The 26762-nt window shown below is 35.9% G+C and overlaps 2 protein-coding genes across 4 annotated transcripts; both read left to right on the top strand.

Annotated features, from left to right (window-relative positions):
• The first annotated feature begins 470 nt into the window (after positions 1-470).
• On the top strand, positions 471-13481 carry RBL10 (RHOMBOID-like protein 10). Its single transcript, XM_023655983.2, has 9 exons — positions 471-718; positions 4871-5130; positions 5268-5322; positions 5417-5497; positions 5588-5684; positions 5762-5829; positions 7284-7382; positions 7677-7718; positions 13077-13481. The coding sequence occupies exons 1-9, from the start codon at positions 548-550 to the stop codon at positions 13218-13220; spliced, it is 1017 nt and encodes a 338-aa protein (XP_023511751.2). The 5' UTR covers positions 471-547; the 3' UTR covers positions 13221-13481.
• A 9899-nt stretch (positions 13482-23380) lies between these two features.
• LOC111811934 (F-box protein At1g10780) lies at positions 23381-26439 on the top strand. 3 transcript variants are annotated; one of them, XM_087117866.1, is made up of 5 exons: positions 23388-23562; positions 24432-24664; positions 24741-25246; positions 25813-26093; positions 26177-26439. In XM_087117866.1, the coding sequence occupies exons 3-5, from the start codon at positions 24814-24816 to the stop codon at positions 26411-26413; spliced, it is 951 nt and encodes a 316-aa protein (XP_086973992.1). In that variant the 5' UTR covers positions 23388-23562; positions 24432-24664; positions 24741-24813; the 3' UTR covers positions 26414-26439. The 3 variants fall into 3 exon arrangements, with proteins under 3 accessions (XP_086973991.1, XP_023554775.2, XP_086973992.1); XM_087117865.1 differs by having other exon boundaries at positions 23381-23562; positions 24432-25246; XM_023699007.2 differs by having other exon boundaries at positions 23383-23562; positions 24504-25246.
• The last annotated feature ends 323 nt before the right edge of the window (positions 26440-26762 follow it).

Genomic DNA, 26762 nt, shown 5'->3' on the forward strand with positions numbered 1-26762 from the left:
TATTGCACTTTTCGTTTTCTCTTCCTGCAAAAAAAAAAGACTGTTGAGTTACCTCACAACGAGCACAACGCCGACAACTACCTCGTCGAGACTCATGGCACTGTACAATGTAGATAACGCCATGGAAGAGAAGACTAACGAGCCAGGAAACACCTTGATGCACACAAATGATTACTACCAAACGGTGTCGTACCTTTGCTAGCCAAGAGGATGAATCGATTGCTAGAACAACTCTTTCTGTGCAGGTTTAAACCTTAGTAATACGGTTTTACTTTTTTAGTCGGTCTCGATTTTGAATTTTAAAATTTCAAAGATGGCATAATTATATTAAAAAAAGTTAATAATATAATAACTTATCTTGTAAACTCAATTTATTTTGGGTAAATTTAAATATAATGTAAAATAATAATTATTCAAAAATTTTAAAATAAAATAAGTTCATATAGAATCCTATTGTCCTTAAATTACAAGTTTGCTTCTTCCCATTATATCAATTTGATACAGATACAGACAACCTGACACGTAGTAGTTAGCAGCACCGTGAAGGATGGTGGGAAGTTCCGGTGCCGGACCGTTGGGCTTCCCTTTGTTCCTTGAACCCACGGCCGGCCCTCTTGATCTCTTCGCGACTGCCACTTCTCTCCGTCTCACCCACTCTCTCCGCCGCCGTATTACTCATCACATTAGCCTTACCTTCGCTCTCCATTCGTTCGATAAGGTTCTCTCTCTTTTCTCTCTACTTTTCAATTTTCAGTTTCTATATCCAATAGCTCAATTGTGATGATTCGAATTTTGATCTTCTGCCATTTATTTGTGCAATCGTTTCGGGATTCGAATTTTGTATGGTTTGAACTGTTATACTGTTAACTGTTGAGAGAGGCGATCTTATCGGAATACTTTGTAATCTGTTTCGTGGATGATGCAAATTTCTCGGATTTTGTTTCTCTCTATTTGTTGACCTTGCTTGTGGCTATCTGTGTTTCATAGGCCAGTGGTTTACATGAATGTGGATAAAAAGTTTGGAGGATTAATGCCCTGTAAAAGTTTGGAGGATCATTTGCTGCAATTGTTCTTCTTATTATTATTTTGATAGAACACAAAAGTTTGTATTAGTTGTAATCTTTTAACCCCCTATGAGCCATCTCCAGGCCTCCAATTGTTGTTCTATAAGTTGGTTCGAAGTAAACTAAGGGCCTTAAAAACGTTCCACTGAAGGATCTTAGTTTTAGCATCCCTTTGAGAACACTTAGAACCTTATGAAAGATACCAAGAATGTCATGGGCAAGCCAAGAAAGGGTGGAATCTTGGACAGAAAATTTCATCAGGTGTAAGCTAAAGGGAAGTGCATAAGCAAGTGATCAACGTGTTTCATAGTAAAGTTGGGGTGATGAGAGATATTGGAGGACCTATTTACAGTTTACAGTGTAATCAATGTTTAAAAGGCTAGAGGCAACCTTCAGGCTTTTCCTCCTGAAGAAGTTAGGTATAAGCCTCGAAGCAGTGTAAACCTTAAGCCTCGAATTTGATTAAAAATATTTTACAAATACTCACTTGGTATGACCTGAGTATTTAAAACATAACAGTCAAATAGAAGTATAAAAAATTACCCCTGACAATTGCCACTTAAAAAAAAGTCTATGACATCTTTAACATCACTACTATTGTCATTAATAGGATCAAGTTGTCCCATAATTTTTTTTTTCAATGCTTTTAATGTCACAATAGAAAAGTAGTAATAATTCGAACTCTCACAACTCAAACCTTCATATCTTTGAAGAATGAGGCTGTGAGATCCTGCATCGATTGGAGAAGGGAACAAAGAGAGGAGAACGGGGCATTCATTACAAGGGTGTGAAATTCTCTCCCTAGTAGACGCGTTTTAAAACCTTGAGGGGAAGCTCGAAATGGAAAGCCCAAAGAGCACAATATCTAGTGGTCGACTCGGGTGGTTACAAATGGTATTAGAGCCAGACACCAGGTCGTGTGCTAGTGAGGACGTTGGGCCCCCGAGGAGGATGGATTGTGAGATCCCACATCGGATGGAGAGGGGAACGAAGAGAGGGGAACAAAGAATTCCTTACAAGGGTGTGGAAACCTCTCTCTGAAATGGAAAGCCCGAAGAGGACAATATCTGCTAGTGGTGGGCTTGGGTTGTTACAGAGGCAAATTAATATTATTCTTCTCATCATTGCACGAGTCATAAGACTTTAAGGCTCAATGGATTTCATAGAGGCGTAAGCCTCTTATGGTTCAAAGGAGGTTTAAGTATCAAGGTTAAAAGTTTGAGTATTGCCTCGAGGTGTGCCTAAATGCTTAGCCTCAATAGCATTTTAAAACATTGGGTGCGATTGCAAGGACTGTTGACTAGGATGTTTGGGGAATGTCTATTTATTAATCCAGAATTTTGTGGAAGGTTGGCAATCTAGCCACTAGTTTGTGTGTTTTGTTGTTGTAATACGGCATGAGAAGTGTTGAAGATAGATATTAGTTATAGTAATGCTATGGAGGTGAGCCTTATATAGTTTAATACATCTCCACGAGCTTTAATAACTTCAGTTTTATTGATGTTTACTTTTCTTGATTTTGAACAGTTTGGGTTTTGCTTGTAGGTAAAGTATTATATAGTTCTTTTTCCGTAGTCTAGTATTTAAAAAATGAAAAACGTATTTTGCTTTTTTACCCTAGGAGGATCTATGATTTTATGCATTGGTCCTTCACATGGGTGCCTCTACCATTTAAATTTGAAATTATGTGGAACAAGTGGACACAACCCAAGCCCACCGCTAATAAATATTATCCTCTTTGGGCTTTCCCTCAAGGTTTTAAAATACATGTGGTAGGGAGAGGTTTCCACACTCTTATAAGGAATGCTTCGTTTCCCTCTCCAACCGATGTGGGATCTCACAATCCACCCCCTTGGGGAACCAGCGTCTTCGCTGGCACAACATACGATGTCTGACTCTAATACCATTTATAACAGCCCAAGTCCACCGCCAGTAGATATTGTCCTCTTTGGGCTTTCCCTCCAGGTTTTAAAATGCATATGGTAGGGAGATGTTTCTATACCATTATAAGGAATGCTTCGTTTCCCTCTCCAACCGATGTGGAATCTTTTTTAGGATATCATCAACTTCAAGGCTAACCGGGACATGATTTTATGACAGAATTAGAGCTCTTGAAAGTTTATCTTAAGGAGTTGAACAGAAACATGGTAATTGATTTATTTATTTGTTTTTATTTCTAAGAAAAGTAGGATACTCTTGTGGAGTTGAAGATATTAGATGACTTTGAAGACATTGCTCTCTTAATGATTTGAGGAGTCATAAAAATTCTCGCAACTGTAAGTGCCTTCTTCAATACATTATCTTTAAAGAGGAAACAATTTGGAGAGAAAAACTTCAATACTCAAAGCTGCTTAGGAAGGTGAGATAAATACATAGGTTTTCTATAGTCTAAAAATGGAACTTGGGATGAATGGCTGCTAACAGAAGCATGTTAGCTTATATTACCTTTGGGATGGTTGTGATTGACCTGCAATCGAGTAATTATTGCATGTACAGCTAGATTGGAGTTTAATAGGTATGTTGATAGTTCTTGCGCGTGCCAATGAATTCCTTATACCTAAATACCTCTAGACATATACAATCAGTTTTCCCTCGCAACTCAATTGATGTCCTCTAGTATGCTCTCTGCTGTCCAACCACCTTTCGTCCCCGCCTGCAAATGCTTGAAATCTTCGGTTCATGGTTGTTGCTAATCGTCGATTCAAATCAATTCCTGTTGACATTTTTTCAACGTTTCCCCTCAGTCTCTTCCTTCTTCTATTGAGACTTGCATTCATTGGAGCTTTACAGACCACTCACTTCCCCTTCTCCCCCCTTGCCTTTCAATTTTTGTGAAGAACCATTCACGGAGGAGGATGTGATCTCAAACTTACCTTTGGAAATTTCGGATTTGACTGTTGCCACATGGGTTTTTTGTTTTTCTTCCCCTGATTGTTGGTTCTCATGAATTCCCGCCGTCAATCCCTCGATACTTAGATTCAGGAATGCAACATACCATTGATCTCATCAATGTCTCTTCCGATACCATCCATCCTCTCTTTTAATTTTTTTGAGCCATTTTTTTTCCAATCTCCCCCGGATGAATGCCAATACCAATTTGATAGGTATCCAAGCACAAAAATATAACAAAACGATGAAGATTACTACATTGGAATATCATGAAGAATTACAATTTCAATAACCTTTCAAGGGGTCTATCTCTCTCCCAAATCCCACAATGTACCCTCGCACCAAAAAAATCCCCTCTTTAAGGTCCCTAACTCTCCTTATTTATAACCAAGTCAACACTAGCTAATTACCCATATGCCCTGCCCTTACTACTATCCTATTAATATTCCCAATATCCCTTACTAGTACTCTCACATATTCTTCCTTTGTAATTAACTCTAATGGCTTTTCTTTTGTCTGGTAAACCCCTAATAAACCGTACATTTAAAATTTCTTTATATATCTATGAAAAGCATCTCATTTTAATATCTTTAATTTCTTATATTGCTCTGTATTACACAGTGTAATCTTAATTTTTGGTCAACATAGCTTTCCTTCAAATAAATATTTTTGTGCATACAAAGGCCTTATTTGATTATACTTGGATTAAAATGTTTCTACAAAGCTATTCAATGTGTATTGGCTATTTTAAATAGTTTCTGTAATGATCTTAACACATTTTTTTCAGTTTCTTTGATTATTTAATTGGTGAATCTTGGTTCTGTACTTCTTAACTCCATTTTTTATACTGGTTGAAGCATAATACTACTTTGTGATTAATAATATTTTATTGTCATGCTCTATTTCTTTTCCGGCAGAAACTTGCTCCTCTTATTGAAGTCCCTTCTAAATTGAAGAGTGCATGGTGTTCAAGAGCTCTCCATTTTCCAGGATTAAATTTTCTTGAAGTATCTAAGGATATCTTATCATTCACTCATGCTGCTTGTTTATATTTCTTTGGTGGCGGGGATACTGGGAGTAGCTTAAAAAATGAGGGGACATCTCACTGGAAAACATCAAATAGAAATCCACAAAACGATCGAAGATGGACCAATATTCTTCTTGGTGTTAATATTTTGTGAGTTTTACAGTTAGTTAGCCATTTTCTCTTTGATACAGCTCCTACGATCATGTCCTCTGATGTATAACTTTTCTTTTATTCTTCTGATTCCTGTTTATCTTATCTGTTAAACATGTGGTGCGTTTTTTCTGCAGAGCTTTTCTGGCTCAAGTTGCATCAGAAGGAAAGTTACTCCTATGGGGATCTAAGGTGATAATCAGTTACTGCAGATATCATGTTTGGCATGTAATTTTGTGACTGTGTTTGTCGGACGTTTACTGCATGATTCACTTATAATTTGCAGATAAATGCTCTAATAGATCGAGGACAGTTATGGAGGTTGGTCACGTCTTCTTTTTTGCATGCAAATATTGCGCATTTGATGGTATATGGTTCTAATATTTTGTGGCATCTGTTGCATTATTTTTGTCTTCTTTAATTACTGGAAATCAACACTTGAAAGTTTTTGTTGCAGGTTAATTGTTATTCTTTACATTCTATTGGTCCTGCAGTGGAGAAAATCTCTGGCACTCGGAGATTTCTTGCAGTGTACTTTGCCTCGGCAATTGCAAGTACAACTCGTAATCTCAATAAAATAGCCATGATATTATTGAATACCTTTTTGACTCGATCATTTCAAGAAAATCAGGTTCATCCATGAGTTATTGGTTCTGCAAGGCACCCTCGGTTGGTGCATCAGGAGCAATCTTTGGATTGGTATGACTTTTCATTTGCATACTTGACTTTTGCCAACAAGTATGACAGAAAAAGAAAAAAAAAAAGATTGTGATAGTAGTTATGGATTTTTTCCTTATATCAGGATGTTGGGTTTTTTCTTTCTTTTTTACTTTTTTATTTTTTTGTCAATCGAGTTCTTCATTTACGGTCTTCTATAAAGTTCACTCCCGCTGCTTCTCTAAAGGTTTATCTGAACGTGAGAAACTGCAAGCCTTAGCTTCTGCTTTGAAAATTTTGATTAATTGCATATTTTACTTCCAGAACCATACTCTAAGGTGTGGCCTTGAAGCTCCCTACCTGTAGAACTTTTAAGTCTGTGGCAAGAATGGGTGACTTACCAGAGAATAGTAGGTGCCTAGTTGATCAAGCAATAAGTCCCATCATAAGAAAGGCCTTATATGAGAGACTACATGTCGAAGGATTAACCTTAGGTTAGAAGATATTTGTGTAATTTATGAGTTAGTATCCAAGCTGAGAATAATTGATATCTATTACTTTGCTTGAGTAGGAGTGTCGAAGGATATTTGTGTAATCTCATTAAATAAGTGAAGCAGTTGACCTCGTTATTTGTTTTATTGGATTTATTTAGATTTACTTACCTAATATCTATGGATTATTATTTAGATTTAGCTACCTAGTATCTAGGAATTTATTTGGACATACTGTTACCTAGTATCTAGGGTATTTAGACACACAATTCTCTAGAAATTAATAAGAAAAACAACAAGCTAATTTAGACTTGCAACACTGTATGTTGCTAGCATTCGTTAGGTCTATCTATTGACTAGAGCCTATTTTTGTAGTTTCCTTTAATTTTTCATTCACATCCAGATCATGAATGTTTGGAATCCATATTATGCAAGGAGACATTGGTTTTGCTAATTCGAATTGAAGGGTGATATAAAATCGGTCTATTTCCGGCATCATATCCATAGTTAGCAGCGCATTCATCATAGTTAGAAGCTCCAGCTCCGTATCAAGGTCACGGTCGATATCGTCACTATCATCAATATCACCACTATCATCAATATTGCCACTATCATCCATATCGTCACTATCATCAATAAGAAAACCCTTAGGGTTGTTATCCGGTAACTTGTTCAGAAATACTGTAATGAAAGGAAGATAGGAGTTTGTCGCTAGGTATTTGACCAAATAGGATCGTCCAGTTCCTATAGAACCTATCACTAAAATACCCCTACGGGGGAATAGGGCTATTGTGAGCTTGTTTTGTGTACACTCTTGTACCTCTTTCATTCATTCTTATAAAAGCTTTGTTATTTATCAAAAAGAAAAAAAAGTTTCGTCATAGACGGCTACATATTGCTGACGTGGGAGAAAAAAGGCTATACTTGTTACGTTTAAGTTATTTTGATGAATGGTTGGCTCTTTATTTGTTCCTAAGTATTTTAATTTTTAAACTTCTGATTCAGGTAGGATCCTTTGCTGCATTTGTTGTGAGACATAGAAAACTGGTCGGTAGAGGCAACGAAGATCTGCAGCACATTGCTCATATAATAATCTTAAATATGGTGTGTTTTCCAATTTCCTTCTCTTTTGTCAGATTATTATTATTAATTTTTTTATGGTTTTCAAATTATCATGTTATGGTAAGAATAGTGAAAATAAACTATCACATGGTCGTTCAGAATACTGATCAGTGTACCTGATAAGTTTACTTCTACCATGGGGATTGGTTGGCAACCTTTACGAGAACCTGGAATTGCATCTATAATTACTATTCTGTAACGTTAATCTGTTAGTTTCTATTTAACTTCTTGTGTCTGTTATTAGGAGAATAATTTCCATGATCATTTGGCTTGCAGGCTATTGGGATAATGTCTAGAGGCATCGATAACTGGGGACATGTAAGTTTGAGAGTAGACAATATTTATTCATTTATTTATTTCTCCATTGAAGACTACTATACTGTTACTGCTTGTCAATAAATGAAAACATTTTTTTTTTTTTTTTGTTAGTTAGCTGGAATTAGAAAATGTCTGGTTGTCATAAAGATTGCTTGATATTGTTTAACCATTAGTAAACTGCCTCAGCATCTCGTGCAAAACCTAAGTCTGGAAATATTCAATAATTGGAGGCTGAGAAGCTTTAGACTTCATTCATTCAATTGCTTCATTTGGCTTCAGTCATACCTCATTCATTCAATAGTTCTAACCCAAAGCCCAAAAGATGCTGAAATAAAAGAGGGAGTAGAACCTAACTAAAAATGTACCGAGGCAAGGTGCCTAAGTATTGATAGGGTACTTGTCACCACTGCGATAAAATTAAGCATCTCGGCTAGTGGTATTGTGTGCTCTCCCCTGCTGGCAAGTTTGGGTAGAAGCCCTGACACTACTCAAACTTGAGGGTTGATTCCCACCTCCCTCATGGTCCTTCAAGGGTAATTATTTGCCATGTGGCCCTCTTGGCCACATCTAAAATACGCACCTGAGCATGTCAAACATTGGTCCCAACGATATCTACCACTATTAGTTCATGGGAAAACCTCGAGAAAGAGGTGAGAACTCAGTTCTCCTTTGAAAATGTCGAATTCATAGCGAGGCGAAAATTATGAGAACTTAAAACACACTGGGGAATAATAGACTATGTCAAGCAATTCTCTGCTTTGATGCTGGATATCAAGGATATGTTAGAGAAAGACAAAGTATTCAGTTTTGTCGAGGAAATGCAACCATGGGCAAGAACAAAATTTACGAACACAATAATCAAGATCTTGCCGTTGCATTTGCTGCCGTAGAGAGACTCCTGAACTTTGTTGGTGAAGCGGGCTTTCAAAGGAAACATACATCATCCCAAAACATCGAGAATAGACCTTTCAAACCTATGGGTTAGAGGAATGATAGCACAAACAAACCTATGGGTTAGAGGAATGATAGCACAAACAAGGAACTATCAAATAACTTAGTTTACAATGTCTTCTATGTAAGGGACCCTATAGACTCTATGCTTTTCGTCATTGAGCTGCCCTCAGGGCACTTCAAGCCTTAGTACAAGGAGGTTATGACCCAAAAGCCAAACTAGTGGTAGAAAAGGAAGAGGACCACGACACTCTTTAAGAATGGGAGTGTTGAAATTTTTATCAACCATATTAAAGAAAGTCGATCCAAAAGAAGTATTCGAGAAGGGACTGATGTTCGATGCAATAATCCATTCTTGGCCTAGTAAGAGCAATTTAGTGGGCTCAGGTGCGACTCACAACTTCATCTCTGACTAAGAAGCCCGTAGATTGGAACTCAAGATAGAAAGAGACTGGAAAAATGAAATCTCTTTAACTTAGAGGCCCTACCCATCATGAGTATCCAAGAGAGTCTCTTTAAGGTTGGGGGCTTGGTCAGGAGAGATGGTTTTCGATGTGGTTCTTATGGATGACTTCAACGTGGTACTTGGCATGAATTTTCTTCTAGAACACAAAGTCGTCCCAATGCCACTAGCGAAGTGCGTAGTAATTACCAATTGCAATCCCACAGTGATCTTTGCAAGCATCAAACAGTTGAGTAGATAAAAATGATTTTCGTATTACAATCAAACAAAGAGCTCGTCTAAAAAGCGCCCACATTCATGGCCATATCGATGGTAAAAGATGTAACAAATACAGAACCTGTCCCAAGTGAAATCAAAGATGTCTTGCACAACTATGTTGATATAATGCAAGATAGCTTACCAAAGATGTTTCCCTCTCATCGTGGCATTGATCACGAAATTAAGCTCTTACTAGGGGTCAAACCCAGCAAAAAACGCATATCAGATGGCTTCACCAGCTTCAGCCAAACTAAGAAAGCAATTAGACTAAGTTATTGACTGCAGTGTTTAGTTTCCCCGTAAAGGTGTCATATGTGGCCATTGTTATTTTAGAAGGAGAAAAATGGGACACTACGTCTGTGCATCGACTATAGAACTTAAAACAAGGTGATAGTACGTAACAAGTATCCCCTGTCAATAATATCCGCCATGTTTGACCAACTTTATGGGGCCAAATACTTCACAAACCTGAACTTGCAATCAGGATATTACCACAAATCATAAACTTTATGGGACCAAGTTTATGATTTGTCTTGTTAGTTTTTCATTCGAGTTGTCTAGTCATACAAAAAGAAAAAAAAAAAAGTGAGTAATGAGAGAAAGAGCTGAGATTCAGCATGCAATACAACCGGCCAGTTTGATAATTTCACCTTTGTAATGACGTAAGCAAAAGGTTATGAAGTGTTGGTTTGGTTGTTAAGGAATGATCAACAGTAATTGAGAGAAATTTAGTCTTGAAACGATTGAAGATGGGGTGAAGAATTCAATGGTTAAAAGATCAACATTTTATTCCTTCTTCTTGAACAGTGAATTATCTTAATATAAAGATCTAGTTATATTTTTTAGCTGAATGAAAAATAAAATAACCACTTTTTTTTTTTTTTTTTTTTTTTTTTTTTTTTTTTTTGTAGTACAACAAATTTGGAGATGAGAACTTGAACCTCAAATCTCGAAAGAACGAGTGATATTTTAGTTGTTGAGTTGTGGCTTTTATACTATAGAAAGGCTATCTTAATACAACTCAATTCTTAGGTGCTAGGTAACCATAAATTTAACTCAATCTCTACTGTAATAATAAATCTAACTCAATCCCTAGATACGAGGTAATAACAAATCTAAATAAATTCATCCCTAAATATTAGGTAACAATAGATAACAATAGAGATAAATGGGGGAGATCAACTACAAATATCTCTAACTTCTAATCCTTTGACACTCACCCTCAAACTGAGTAATAGATATCATTCATTCTTATCTTGAATACTAGCTCATGAAGTAGTAAGCTATGAAGTCTTTTTGTTGGCACATTTGTCTCTATTGAAGTCGTGAGAGCACAAATCTCATACCTGCTATCCCCTTGGAGCACTTCTACAAAAGTTGCTTGCTTATCTCATGCTCACTCTGTTGAAGCACTTCCACGAGCGTTGCTCTCTTTTCTCGTTCCCACTTTCTTAGAGCACTTCCATGGGCGTTTCTCGCCTCTCTGGTGCTCACTTCTCTTGGAGCACTTCCACAGGTGTTACGCCTTTCGTGCTCACTCCTCTTAGAACACTTCTAGGGGTGTTGCGCCCCTCTCTCGTACTCACTCCTCTTGGAGCACTTCCGCGAGAGTTGCTCACCTCTCTCATGCTCACTCCTCTTAGAGCACTTTCACGAGTTTTGTTTGCCTCCTTCATTCTCACTCCTCTTGGGTTGGGTCTTGGAGACAAGATATGCTAACTTAAGCTAATCCCTGGACAGAGAAAATAAGATAATATACAATGTCTCTTTTCTTTAACAAAATAATTCAGTTTTTTTTTTTTTTAAAATGACTTGCTACTTCTTATTTTATTATTTTATAAAATTGAAACTATGCTGCTACAAAAGCAATGTAAATTTTTACATATTATTTTGTACTTTTCTCTCTAGTTGAGGAAAAGAGTATAATAGGCGGGTTTATATGGGTGCATGTGGAACATAGCTTTAGAATGGAGTATGATTATGCAGGAAAAATTGCATTTGAAGTACCTGCAATTTCCCTTATTATCTGTTGACTTGACCGCTTGTGATTTATTTGGAATGAATATTTTCTTCTGAGAAATTTTAAAGTCAACCAATTACATGATGGAAATATTGGTAAAATGAATATATTGGTAATATTACTAATATTATTGGGATATGAGCAAGGGTAGAGTGGTAATTAGCTAAGCAGTTAAGTGGAGGAAATGAGATCATATTTTGAGTGGTCCATCCAAAGTGGGTGTATTATGGGAGAGAGAGAGCCCTCTCCAAAGGCTATTGTTATATTGTAATCTTTTCTTTGATGTTGCAAGATTTTTTAGTGTGCTTTCTTATATTGAGGTACCTAATACAGCTTTAGAAAGGAGAATAATTATGCAGGAAAAACTGCATTTATACCTGCAATTTCCGTTGGTATCTATTGACTTGACCTTCTGATTTGTTTGGGTTGAATACTTTCTGAGGAACTTCCAAGTCAACCAATTGCAAGACGGAAATTTCTTTCTTAATCTTAGTTTAAGATAGCTGTAATAGCCAAGCCCACTACTAGCAGATATTGTCTTTTTTGAGTTTTCCCTCTCAGGCTTCTCCTCAAGGTTCTTAAAACGCATCTACTAGGGAGAGTTTTCCACACCCTTATAAAGAATGCTTTGTTCTCCTCTCCAACCGATGTGGGATCTCATAATCCACCCCCCTTTGAGACTCAGCATCCTCGCTGGCACTCGTTATCTCAAACCCCCCCCCCCCCCCTCCCTCCCCCCTTCGGGGCCCAGAGTCATCGCTAGTATTCGTTCTTCTCTCCAATCGATGTGAGATCTCACAATCCACCCTCTTCGGTGTCCAGTGTCCTCGCTGGCATTTATTCTTATCTCCAATCGATGTGGAATCTCACAATCCACCCCCCTTCAGGTCCCAGCGTCTTTGCTGGCATTCGTTCTTCTCTCCAATCGATGTGGGATCTCACAATCCACCTCCCTTTGGTGCCCAGTGTCCTTGTGGCATTCGTTATTCTCTGCAATCGATGTGGGATCTCACAATCCATTCCTTTCAGGGTCCAGCATCCTTGCTGACAAACCTGCCCATGTCCACCCTCCTTCGAGGCTCAACGTCCTCGCTGGCACACCGCCCGGTGTCCACGCTAGCGAGAACAGTGGGCTGTTATTGCCGTTGCAATAACGGTGGTAATAAAATCACAATTAGGGGGAGGATATTTGGATGTGCCGTTTTCAACATCTTTAAAAGTCTTAAGATCTGAATTTTTTCAGGAATAGTGCAGCATAAACTTGAAGGAGTAAATGCAAAATTGACTTTTGTACTATTAGCTTGTTATAATTATATCTTCTTTCATTTTGAGCATTTACCCTCCTAAGCTATGAAATTGTCACCATTTTAACTTCGTTAATGATACTTTGCACTAAAGAGGTAAGATGAAACCTTTAAAATAGTTACAATGATGTTCCAATAAAATCTCTTGTTTTAAATAAACCTAACCATTTCCATATGAAACCTCTTATTAAGTATTGGAGTGATTTGTGCAGACATTTCTAAATTTAATTGATCCGAGTAAAATGTGAAGAATTATGGATTCAAACGATTCTTCATTTCAAGCATTCAACTGTCAAATGTTGCAAAGATGGTTGTATGAGCAATGTTGTTGTGGTGCTGATTTTGTTCCATTGATATGTCAGCTCGGAGGATTTCTAGGTGGGGTAGCAGCATCGTGGCTTCTTGGGCCTGCCTGGAAGCAGGAACCTTCTTTCAACAATGGCCGAAGAACATTTACAGACAGGGCTCCAATTTTTTACCTCATCAATTGGAGAAAAAGAACCTAGATGAGGTAAGTTTCATTTTCCCAGCATTTGAATGTCTTGTATCTCTTGGAAAATTGCAGTCTCTGTAAGCTTTTTGGTCAATACAAATGGGGGAAAAAAATTGTAGAAGCATCAAGTACTAATTGCGAAGAATGTGCATGTACAGATGTACTCCTAATATTAGCCTTGCAAGGTCTACTTTTCTATAGTTTTAGGCCATAGAAACTGAAGTTGGTGTATATTTTGATTTGAAAAATGGTTGTGTAGGAACAAATTTGATCATTAAGTAGCCCAGGGTTTATATCAGGGGGTGGTTTATATGATCCGATAACTTGACTAATTTGGACTATCTAATCCTAACCAAATTTGAATTATGTTCGATTTTTTTTTTCTTTCAATTTGAGTTGGGTTGAATTTTTAAAAACTAAAAATTTGGTTCATCTGCAAATTGACATTTTTTTGACTTGGTCACTTCAACCCATTCAAAAATCGGGTTACAATTCAACTTATCTTATCATTTTAAAAAATTAAGATTATTCAACCTTAGTGATGATGCATTGTGATGTGTTGTAACTTGTAAATGTTTGATATTGAAATTTATGAAATTTTAATTATTAATATAACATGTAGGGTGGGATAAGTATAATATTTTTAATAATTAAAAAAAAAAAAAAAAAAAAAAAAAAAAAAAAAAAAACCGGACCACTTAACTTAACTTCAAAAATATAGGGTTGAGTTGGTTGGGTTGTAAACTCTATTGGGATTGCCTTGGTAACCGATCCAACAACCCACTGGATTGGATAATCATTTGGTATTTAAAAATGAAGTATAAAACTTAAATGTTTATCCTTAAATGTTATATAAAAGGATGAAAACTCAGTTTTAATTTTTTTTAAAAAAAAATTTGTCGTAGAATTGAAATGTTTTAAGAAAGATGATTTGGAAAACATTAAAATCAAAGCCAAAATTATTTTAATTTGAAAATTCGACTAGTTAATAACTTTAAGTTAGCTTAATGGCTAATTTGTGGAGAAAGTTGGGAAAATTTGTTACTCTACTATAAATACTTACTAGATGTATATTATTTTTTCAACAAAAATAAAAAAATTGAAAATTTTGATTGAGGAATCTCTCTCCTTAAGTTTTTTTTTTTTTTTTTTTTTTTTTTTTTTTTTGACATATTTCAATCGTATGACATATCCAACAAATAATATCACGTTTTTCTATTACTCGAGGCTAAAGCTTCCAGCAATGGGAGATAGGGGTCGTGCCTCTATGTCAATACCAGAGTTTCCTTCCTTTTTCCCCTTTCCTAACTAGAATTTTTTTTCTTGCCTCCATGATAATGGTTGTGATGGCATGAAAAAACTTGTGTTCGTTCCCTCCTCATTCCTCACATTAAGAGATATTCTTCGTCGAAATAGAGATTCTTTCAGAGATTCTTCATCCCACTAAAAAGAGAAAAGGGAACATTTCAAGTTACTCATTCGTGTCAATCCACATTGTGATCTATATTTCAAACAACTTGAAAATTAAAAAGATACACATCTAATGGTCTCCTTGTAACTGCATGACTTGTAGGCTATCAGTAGACTTCTCCTAATCAATGTTTTCTTAAGACTATGCCTTCTATTTGGGCTCTAGAGTTAAATCAATTCCATGGCTTGAGTAAATTTGGCCTCTCATAACCATAAGTTCATTTAACCACCTTCTAGGGGTGTAAGTCACCCATCAAGGTTTACTCGAGGTGCTAGGTGCACTTGAAGCATTGGTTCCTATTCTCTTCGGTCCATATAAATCATTACACTATCTAGTATAACTCGGGGTGCTCTCTCAGTCACGGGCTCTAGAGAAGATCTAATATAACAACTCAAGCCCATTGCTAGTAGATATTGTTCGTTTTGACATGCTACGTATCGTCGTCAGCCTCATGATTTTAAGATGCGTCTGCTAGGGAGAGGTTTCTAGACCCTTATAAAGTATATTTTATTCTCCTCTCCAACCAATGTGAGATCTCACAATCCATCCCCTTCGGAGCCCAACATTCTCACTGGCACTCGTTCCCCTCTCCAACCGATGTGGGATCTCACAATTCATCCCCCTTCGGGGCCTAGCGTCCTCGCTAGCACACCGCTCGGTGTGTAGCTTTGATACCATTAAAAAAATGTTAAAAGAAGAAAACAAGTCACCTTGAGGGAAGTGAAAAAGTTGAAAATTAAGGTTCAATTAAGTATTTGAGGTTTTCTAGCATTAGTATTGGTACCTTAGCATTTTCAATTGAGCGCATTAGCTTTGATAAGAGGATATGATCCGATCATGTGATTATTTATTGAATATAAGGAACTGATCAAGGTATGCTTGAAGGTGATCTCGATGAATGACATATTAAAGTTTGGAGGAAACTACAAGCTAAGTCTAGGTTTCATCGACCCATTGTAAAATTTAAAGAAACAGTTTAGCCGAAGTTTGAATTTGAAATTAATATAATCCACTAACATAGGTTGACTTAGATTTAAAATAAAAAAATCAAACTTTTATTAAGAACAAATTAGTAAGAATAGCTTAAGCTAATCATGTAAGTGACATCATGTAGGTGACCTTACTGTTGGAGTTAGGTAGCTGAATGATGTATGATGATTCATGTCTATGGTCCCTGCATGCACCATATTGTTTGTGCTATGTGTATATGTTTATGTAATGGCATATGATGCTATCATATGTATGCATGTGATATTCATTACGCCATGTAGTAAATGAAATGAATTACTATATACGTCATGTTATGGATTGCCATGTAAAGTTATGTGATGGATCATATGATGACTGCCATGTAAACATGATGCATATATGTACGATGTCATGGATGAAAGGAAAAATGGAATGATGTCAACGTTATGCTATGAATGAAAAAATGGGGACCTCATACATGGATGCATTTTTGTACTGATTTGAGCTACTCGAAATAAAAATAAAACATAAAACATACATAAAGTTTATACTTATATATATTTACTTTACAAAATATAAGTTTAAGTTCAAAATTCAAAAAGGGAAACAATTTACAAAATATGGGACCAAGACAAAAGACATGAAGTTGAAGGAGACTCCTAAATGTACGATGTCATGGTCGTCTTCTTCAGACCGCTCCCTTCCTTAACCAGCATCTAGTCATTACTTGAAAAACTGTAAAGAACTAGGATGAGTATAAAATACTCGGTGTAGGCTTTTGATCATGTACATGGCCGAAGCTAAGGTACAACATTCTAATCCTAATCGTAAGACATAAATATGCGGGTTTTGTCTGGGCTCTAGATTTTGAGGCTTTGATCAATAGCCTGCCTGAGCCCAAGCTTATGTGCTTATGTAGTCCCTCGCCCTAGGATAGGTTTAAGGAGAGTGGATTTCATTAGGTTGTCTACTTCATTTTCCACGCACATTATGTAGCACTAGTCTTGATCTTGAGGTTACTAGATCACATGGTCGGTAAACATCATGAACCTAAAAAAAACCTATGTTTGGATTCGGCTCATAACAATCCTAACATTTCCCATCCATTATAATACAGTTTGAGTCTAACATCCTACAAAACTGAGCGAGACATCCCTCCCACAAACTGAGGCTAGAAAAACATGTGATAATAGTGTACTGCATAGGTAGGAGGCCTTGGGTGACTTATGACACAAAGCAAATTTGAATCTCTTACCTAGAATGGTACCTAGCTATCTAGGCGTCGTATTAGGCTTAGTGTCATGATTATGCATTTTTTGGGCCTTTAACTTACTTGGTTGGTCTACTCAGAGCTAAGGCAAAAGTCATCGATTCATAATTTTGGCTCCAACGAGTCCATCGTAGAAAGTTATGAACACATTTTAAGCATACAACATTTTATATAGTTTACAAAGGCTCTATTCCAAAGCATTCATGTTATTCTCATGCTTAACCTTCTTAAAACCATGCCTAAATCATTTACAATATTATAAATAAGTGTTAGGTAAAATTTCATTATCATTCGGAGTTTATTAAGACCATAAAATATCATTGAAGGTATAATATGGGCATTTTCGTCATTTTTAACCTTATCGTTGATTTATACCCTAAACATGCTCCTATAACCTTCAAATTAAGCACCCATCATGAATTCATAGTATAAGATCATATTTTACAATTTCATGTGCTGCAAAGTTCATTGGATTAATTTTATAATTTACGTAGTTTTAGACCTTAATAGGTAACTACTTGTCAGAATTGCACTTGGATGGTAGCGGACGTGCGATTGTGTGGCACTCATTTTCCAGCAACAAATTAATTAAGCTTATTCGTTCTTGCGTTGCCTATGGCCAAGCGACGTATGCTCGAGCCTCTGGTCCCGGTTCAAGAATAAAGTTTTAGAAAACGGGGGTAGAGAGATTTCGAAAGAGAGTTTTGAAAGCAAGATTTGAGAAATTGAAATTGGAGTTATATGGGTATGTAAGCAAAAGGCAACAATAACGGCGTACTGCATATAACTATCGGGTAGGGAGAAGTTGACAACTATAAAACGTCTAATTAAGTTCTTAACATGTGGTTCTGGTCATAATCTTACTATATCCTCTTAATGTTGAGTAAACATAACTTTCTAAGACATTTCCAAATGATTTTTACCGTAATTCTTAAGAGAAGTTTAAAATGGCTACTTACTGATTCTATCGCGTTCAGGGCTCAGTTCAAGTTCTTCCCAAACTCAAATCCTTCAAATTTTCTTAAGTAGGTCTCATTTTGTGTTAGCTTTTAAAAACCATTGAAATTTTCGTGAGATCTTATTATTAAGAGAGTTAATTTGACTAAAAACAATGAAGGGTTCAGAAGAATCAAGGTGTGGTCGGTTCAATTGAACCACCCACATCATCATTTTCTTCCTCTAGATAAAAAGGAGACGTGCGTATTCTAAGAGAGTTCATTTGACTAGAAACCAAGAAGGGTTCAAAAAAAATCAAGGCGTGGTTAGTTCAATTGAACCACTCAGGTCATTATTTTCTTCCTCTAGACAGGAAGGAGACGTGCGTGGTCTACCTCTAGCGCCTGAAACTTGAGTTTCCTAGCCCTTTACAATGCTCCTCTCGTATTAGTTTGTTTCTTCACAAAATCTCTAGTCCTAACGTCCATGAATGTCTAGGAATTAGTTCAATTTCTAATGATTCATTATACGTGAAGACCGATTGGAGAAGACGAGTTACACACCATTCGTATTTTAAAGACTATAAAGCCTCGAGCTTTTCGAAAAAAATTTCGTTTCTTTCCACCGAATCTAATGACATACACCTTATGGGACGAATTTCTCTGTGAAGCTCATTCTTTGGTCTTCTGTGTTTTTACAATAAAAAAAAGTCAACTTATTGGCACGCATTTCAAAACCCCTGAGCTCGAACTTCCTTCATCAAAATTTCTCTATTAGTCACAATGACGCTAAAGCATTTGGTCTTACTCGATGAGATTGAGTATCGATGGTGAATTTAGGAATTTTCTAAAAAACAGTAAAAAAAAAAAAAAAAAAAAAAACTTACTCGATAGTTTGAATTCATAATTCTCCTTAACCCGAGCTTATTAACCTTCATGCCCTTCTTCAAACTTGCTCCTTAAGTTCTAAGAAACACAAAGGACATGATCATAGTAGACAAATTTTACACTATAACTCGAATTGATTCTTTTAATTTTTACCCGTAACTCATAATTATGAACTGAAGTGGGCGAATATGTTCTGGAAATTTTTCGCCTTCGACCCCTACAAAAATATAGGTAATCTACCTCTAAATGCGTAAATTTGTCCAAACACGAGGTTAAAACCTAAATTGTCGTGAATTCGTTCTTGAGTTTTAAGAGGTCTCACTTCAATTCAAAAACATGGAGAGAAAACCATCCTTGGTCTCTTTAACGGCCCTAAGGTCATTCACTTTGATTTGTACACGATTTTTCTTAATCACAACCTCAGGCCAACTCAAACATTCTCAACCGGGCCTAAGTGAAAATTCAGGCGACCATGTTCATACGCGCTCCTTTATTTCTATTGGTTTCTAGCAGCGTGAGCATGTGCATGCATACATGAGGCCGCCTAATGGGTTCATGTATGTGTGCATGAACTGGGTATAAAGAAGTACTATGCATTCAGCGCTACTCGAAAAAGAAAGTAGAATCCAAGAAATAGTCACCAAAAGTAGTTCCCACTAGGGGTGTACATGGTCCGGGTTGGGTTGGGTTGGAGGATTTTTTTGACCCAACCCAAAAAAATTTCCAACCCAACCCTTTATTTTCGAGTTGGGTTCGGGTTGGCCCAAAAAAAACTTTAAAAATTTAATTTGTATGACCTAAAATGATAAAACAATTACTACTCGAAGTTGTAGATCAAAAATATCAAACTCTCTATTGCATCCATATTATCACCTATAAATATATAAAGAATATGCAATAAATCAATTCTAAGGTTACCACATCTAATTAAATTATCTACATTCACAATATATAATCAACAAAATGCCTAAAAGTTCACCCATAAATATGTAAAGAATATTCAATCAATTAATTCCAAAGTTATAACATTCAACAAAATATTTAAAAATTTTAAATTATCCAACCTTCTCTTGCATTCTTAATTCCTACAAAAGAAAAATAGCATCTTGAAAGTTAGTACCGTTTTAAGACGTTTTAAGATTGTTTAGATAAAGCATAGTGTAACTTCAAATATTTTACTTACATTGAAAAATAATTATTCTTGCATGACGTTGGTGGAACTTGAAGGTCTCAAATCATCTGAAAAATAAAATATAAATTATGATATAACAATACATAATATATCTTAACAAATAGATAATAAATAGATTTGGAGTTATCTGTCTCAATCTTGGAACAAATCTCCAAATCTTCAAATTGTTGAGGAATATCTAACCATACAGATTTTCTACTGATCCAATTTTGTGTACATATGAGAGATTCCACGGTTTTAGGTGTCAAAGAACTCCTAAAAGAATCAAGAATCCTCCCACCCGTACTAAATGCTGATTCAGAAGATACAGTCGACACTGGAACGGCCAAAACATCTTGGGCAATTTTCGATAAAACTCTATACTTAAACTCATTTGCTTTCCACCATGCCAAAACATCAAAATTATCATCAAGTTCTTCATTAGGGTCAGATAAATATTGATCAACGTCATTCTTTAACTCGAGTGAATGTTGCTCTTCTCTTCTTTGTTTGTATCTTGATAATACTAATATTGAACCACTCAAATTTTCTTCATCAATTGTGTCCATCTCCATATTCATGGACTTAGAAGTGAGTCTTGATTCAGATTGATGGTGATCTTGAGCATTATCATAAAACTTGTAGTAATCATACAAACGAATTAAATAATTCTTTATGTCATCCACCGTCACTTTAACCATAGCATCTTCATAAATATTCGAAAAGCAAAATAATATGTAATCCAATTTGTAAGAGGATCGAGTACCACTGCTATGAATATCAAAATTCTTTCCACTCAGCCCCAATATTTGTCATACTTAACTTTCATATTTGAACTCATGTTACTTAAAACAGAGTTCACATTTGTACTCCACCGAATTAAAAGTTCTCGAATACCCCAAAGTTCATGAAAATAAGAATTAGAAGTCACATATAAAGAACCACTTATCTTCGCAGTGACATCATAGAAAACCTTCAAAAAACTTTACAAACACTGCAACATTTTTCCAATCATCAATGGTTGGTGGCCCTATTCTTTTGTTTCCATGATCCCCTCTTTGAAATAATAACATAATCTAATTCTTCTTCCTCTAATACTTTGAAAGCTTTTTCAAATTTCAAGGCATGATCATGCATCAAATAAGTGGAATTCCATCGAGTCGCCACATCCAAACAAACAAGTGTTTTACATTTAATTTTTTCTTGTTCAACACGATCTTTAAATTTTGTCAATCTCTTGGGAGATGATCTAACATACCTTACGACATTGCGAACACTAGAAATGGAGTCATGGATTTCTTTAAGCCCTTCATTCACAATCAAATTAATTATGTGAGCATAACACCTCATGTGTAATATTTCTCCATCTAAGGCAAGTAAATTCCAACTTCTAAGCCTTCTCATAATATATGAAATAGCTATATCATTGGAACTTGCATTATCAACTGTAATAGAGAAAACCTTATCGATTCTCCATTCCAATAAACAACTTTCAATAATCTTGCCAATAGTCTGTCCCTTGTGGTTACCAACTTGACAAAAGTTGAGAATTCTTTTATGCAAATTCCATTTTGAATCAATAAAATGTGCGGTGATTACCATGTAATTAATGTTTTGCAACGAAGTCCATGTGTCAGTGGTAAGACAAACCCTCTGGGAATGACGAACTAAAAAATCTTTCAAGTTCTTTTTTTCTTCTGGATAGAGCTGAAATATATCTCTAGCAATGGTTACTCTTGACGGAGGGTCAAACTTACGACATGCAATACTACAAAACAATTTGAAACCCTCTTTCTCTACAAACTTAAATGATAATTCATCCATAATTATCATCTTGGCACATGCTGCTCTACATCTTGTTTGACTAAATAATGAAGTAACAATATTACTACCACCCTTTCCATCTATTGAACGTTGAAAACTTAGAGTGGTTTGTCCTTTGTCCTCCACCTTATATGTGTACTTCATACACTGATTTATTAAGTGCTTCCATAACGTGCTAGTTCCACAAGAATTAGTATCACAAGCATACTCCTTAGAACAATAGTTGCACTTGCACCTCTTATTATTGTTCTCTAATCTTGTAAAGTAATCCCACACGGTTGATTTACTGGGTTTCTTCTTCTTAAATTCAGATTTGGTAGCCAATGGTGGTTTCGATGCATTATAATTACTAGAGCTACTTGCACATCCTGTTGCACTATTGTTTTCCATCTATAAAAAGTAAAATAGAACTATTATGATTCAAACATTTAACTCAATATGAACGATTATCATAGAATGCATCAAGGTTAAATATACAATCAGTTTTTGCAAGGGGATATAACAAGAAGAGAAAAAGTTTACCCGTTATAGCATTCCAGGAGACTAAAGAGAGAAAGACGGTGCGTGAGAAATAAACAAGACAAAGAACGCGAGAGAATACTATTGAGATCAAATTCCTTGTGGAGACTAAGTATCTAGCGAAATTTGTATTTTGTGGAGATGGTAAGAGTAGAGAGGTAGGGAGAGGAATGAATGAATGGATTGTAGAGAGGTAGGGAGAGAAATAGATGAATGGATTGCAGTAGAGAGAGGAATGGATTGAAATGAATTGTAGAGGAATGGATTAAAATGAATTGTAGTGGATTGAAATGAAATGTTAATTTCTTTCTTTTTTTTTTAATATTTTCGGATTGGGCCGGGTTGACCCAATCATTTTCTTTTGGTACCCGAACCCAACCCAAATTAGATCAGGTTAAAAAAACATGGACCCAACCCAAACTCGAAATCCAACAAAACCCAACCCAACCCTTATATTTCGGGTTGGGTTCTCGGATTTCCGGGTTGGGTGTACACCCTTAGTTCCCACCATAAACCATGTTTCCCAAGTAAAGCCAAAGCTCTCAGGTACGGATGATGACATCAACTAAGAAGGCAATGGAATCACGTCACATCAGTTATATTTCGACATTTATGTTGTAGTCTCGATGCTAGAATAGGACAACAAAATTTATTTCTAAACTTTGATAAGAAATGTTGTTTTCCCGTTTTCAGCTATATTAATTTTATAACGCCATTATAAAATGAATTTATGAACCTTTAAGTTCACATTTAACCATATTATTTAAAATTATAAATAAATCAATATATTTCAAAATAATAAATAAATAAATAAATATTTTACTAACATATCCTTACCAATAATTTTTTAATTTAAATATTACCGCTAATATTTTAAAATTAACTAATTTATTTTTGAATACGACAAAAAAAAAAAAAAAAAAACTTTTATATATATATATATATTAATATGTTAAAAATATATTTATATTAAATGTAGCGGGGAAAAAGATTATATTCTCTGTCCTAATTTTATTTATATAATATATTATTAATTAATTAATATTAAAAAAAATAGGAAAAAGAAAGAGGGGAAATCCAAAAGAAGAGAGAGAGGTAATCGTCCCTCCCAAGTCCCAAGCTTTCAAATTTTGAAAAATCCAAACCTCCCTCTCTCCCTCTCTCCCTCTCTCCCTCTCTCCCTCTCTCCTCTTTTTTTCCTCTCCCAAAACGTCTCTCTATAAGCCCGCTCCCAACACCATCCCTCAGATCCGTCTCCATTTTCACTCTTCTTCCTGTTTTTTCCCCTCTAATTTCATCTCCATAATTGTAAGCTCCTTCTCCTTCTTCAATCTCTGCAACTTAATGCCGGATTCCTTCTTCTTTACTTCTTTCATTTCATGCATTTTGCTTCGATTCCTGTTTTTTTTTTTCTCTCGTGTTTTTTTGTTTCCTAACTCTGCGCCATTTGTTTTCCTTTCAACTCTTTTCAAGATGTTCTTGCATGGATCTCGTTTTGAATTTCGATTTTGTTTTCCTTTTGATTCCTTCAGCTGAAGAACTGTGCGATTTCTACTAATCTCCTCGCCAATTTTTTATTAGTCAACAATCTACAATAATAGCATTGTTCGTTTCATCACAAGATCTGCTAGATTCTGATTTATCAGGGGAATGTGTTCTCTGGCGGATTACAATTCTAACAACTTTTTGAGGAATTTGAAACAAAACATGGATGCATTTTTTTTGTAGTTGTTGAGTATAGGTCATACAATTTGCTGAACTACATTTACTTTTGTTGAATCAGTCAGTCCGAATGATCGATGCTCCGTATGGTTCTTATTCTCATAACAATCTGTCTTATATTTGTTCTCACAGAATTATATGAACTTTTGTTGAGTCAGTCAGTTTGAATGATCGATGCTCCGTATGGTTCTTATTCTCATAACAATCTGTCTTATATTTGTTCTCACAGAATTATATGAACTTTTGTTGAGTCAGTCAGTTTGAATGATCGATTCTCCGTATGGTTCTTATTCTCATAACAATCTGTCTTATATTTGTTCTCACAGAATTATATGAACTTTTGTTGAGTCAGTCAGTTTGAATGATCGATTCTCCGTATGGTTCTTCTTCTCATAACAATCTTTCAGATATTTGTTCTCACAGAATGATAATGATATGAACTTTTGTTGAATCAGTCAGTTTGAGTGATCGATGCTCCGTATGGTTCTTCTTTCTCATAACAATCTGTTTGATATTTGTTCGCACAGAATGGATTCACTCCCGGATGCTATTTTTCAGTACATTTTGTCACATATGAGCAATGCTCGGGATGTGGCAGTCTGCAACTGTGTATCTAAGCGATGGAAATACTCAACACCATACATTAGAAGTCTCTATTTTCCTCGCAATTCCTTCGACAACCATTCAGGTGGGTTGAGTCCCGACATCATCATTTGGAGAATAATATCATCCATTGTTCACTTAGAGGAGCTTGTTGTTTATAGCCCATTTTCTGGTGCTGGTCTTGCTTCATGGCTGTCTAGTGTCGGCCCTTCGCTTCAACGTCTCGAGCTAAGAATGGACAATCTGGTTGATCTTCAGGCTTGTCAAGATAGCCATTCCAAGTTAGAATGCCTTAAATCTGCAGCAAATTTGGAGTCACTTAAATTATGGGGTGTCTTAATGACACATTCACCAAGGTGGGATGTGTTTCAAAAGCTAAGAAACCTTGAGATTGTTGGTGCTAAGTTAGATGATCCTGCTTTGAACACGGCTCTTCGTGCATGTCCTAATCTATCCAACTTATTGCTCCTTGGCTGTGAAGGCCTTACTTCAGTTTCAATTGAACTGAAGCATTTGGAGCAGTGTAAGCTGGATTTCTATGGCTTGGGAAACTGCTCACTTATGATCAATTCTCCTAACATTCAACTCCTTGAAGTTCAAGGCTGTAGCTGGATTAGAGCCTGTGGGACAAGTTCCTTGAGAAGTCTGTCAATATCCAACAATGCAGGTAATCATCATAACTACAAATCTTCTAAGTACACGAATTATGCTCATAACACTCGATAATAGAAGCCCTTTGTGAGATCCCACAGTTAGGAATCACGAATCTCTACAATGGTATGATATTGTCCACTTTGAGCATAAGCTCTCATTGCTTTGCTTTTGGTTTCCCCAAAATGCCTCATACCAATGGAAATGTATTCCTTACTTGCTCTCTTATTTTCTCTCTTGTTGTACATACCTGAAGTCATCAATATAAACCTTTAGCCAATATTCTTTCTTCTATTCTTTGTATTCATCTAGATCGAGTGTGTGCGTTGTTGTGCGATCCTATCGGTTGGAGAGAGCAAAAAAACATTCTTTATAAGGGTGTGGAAATTTCTCTCTAGCAGACGCATTTTAAAAACCTTGAGGGAAAGTCTGAAAGGAAAAGTCCAAATATGACAATTATCTACTAGTGGAGGGTCTGGGTCGTTACACCTTAATCATGATAGTTACACTTTTAATCACGATAGTTACACCCTTAATCACGATAACTTAGTTCTTTATTTTGTGTGGAAACCTTTGATGCAGGAAGAGTTTACATGGTGGATTTTGATCAGCTGGTTTCATTGGAGTCATTGTCCATAAGAGGAGTTCAATGGTGTTGGGATGCAATAAGCAAAATGCTTGAATTAGGGAGTGAGGTGAAGCATCTTTACATGAAAGTTGAGTTCACTGGAGACTTTGATGCACTTGAACCTTTCCCAGAGATTGACTTTGTTGAGTTTTTCAATAACCATCCAAAGTTGCAAAAGTTTGACATTCATGGAGCCATGTTTGCTGCACTTTGCCAGAAGAACAGCCTTAAAAATGTAAGTAGAATCACTGCCATTTAAGGCAACTTGTTCTTGAGATGGATTTCTTGGCTTATAAATTATGTTGTTTTGGGACTCAGGTGGATCCAGATTTTGTAATCTCGTGTTTGGAGGAAGTATCGGTTTCGGTTAGATCGCCGTTGAATGCCGAACAGAAGATGAATACTCTTGAATCGTTGATTAAGTATGGCAAGAATTTGAAGACTATGGTAATAAAAATTCTTCGAATGAAGAGTAGCCATAGCAGTGCAGATGATTTCTTTGATGAGATTTGCAAGTTTAGATATTGGAATCGCAAGATCGTTCGTATTGAATAAAAGCATAAGTGAGGCACTTTTTCTCTCGTTTTCTAATTTTAATTGATCATTTACCATTTTTATTCTCTGATTACACAGGTTGACCTGCTGAAATGTTTAAACTTGACCTGCTGAAATGTTTAACTTGACTTGATCATTCTCTAAGAATGAAATCATTATTAAATGTCAGTTCCAGAGTTCTTCGATGGAACCATCAATTAAAGATGTTCCGTTGATGTTGTTATGGATGTTGTTAGCTTGAGCATAATTTAATTGGTCAACTAGTTTTTGGTTGTAAGTTCGAATTCATATTTCCTTGATTTGTGATATTCAAAAGTAAAAATAAACTTATATTGGTAGGGAAAGAAAT

Source organism: Cucurbita pepo, chromosome 15 (assembly GCF_057944985.1).
Source record: "Cucurbita pepo subsp. pepo isolate OVF chromosome 15, ASM5794498v1, whole genome shotgun sequence".
NCBI classification, from domain to species: Eukaryota; Viridiplantae; Streptophyta; class Magnoliopsida; order Cucurbitales; family Cucurbitaceae; genus Cucurbita; species Cucurbita pepo.

What these genes read in the sequence shown, in the direction of transcription:
- RBL10 (XM_023655983.2), top strand. Translation starts at nt 548, where the DNA reads ATGGTGGGAAGTTCCGGTGCCGGACCGTTGGGCTTCCCTTTGTTCCTT. An exon ending in CTCTCCATTCGTTCGATAAG is followed by an intron (nt 719 to 4,870) that starts GTTCTCTCTCTT and finishes CTTTTCCGGCAG; the next exon opens with AAACTTGCTCCTCTTATTGA. An exon ending in ATATAATAATCTTAAATATG is followed by an intron (nt 7,383 to 7,676) that starts GTGTGTTTTCCA and finishes TTTGGCTTGCAG; the next exon opens with GCTATTGGGATAATGTCTAG.
- LOC111811934 (XM_087117865.1), top strand. Translation starts at nt 24,448, where the DNA reads ATGCTCCGTATGGTTCTTCTTTCTCATAACAATCTGTTTGATATTTGT. An exon ending in GTCAATATCCAACAATGCAG is followed by an intron (nt 25,247 to 25,812) that starts GTAATCATCATA and finishes CCTTTGATGCAG; the next exon opens with GAAGAGTTTACATGGTGGAT. An exon ending in AGAAGAACAGCCTTAAAAAT is followed by an intron (nt 26,094 to 26,176) that starts GTAAGTAGAATC and finishes TTTGGGACTCAG; the next exon opens with GTGGATCCAGATTTTGTAAT.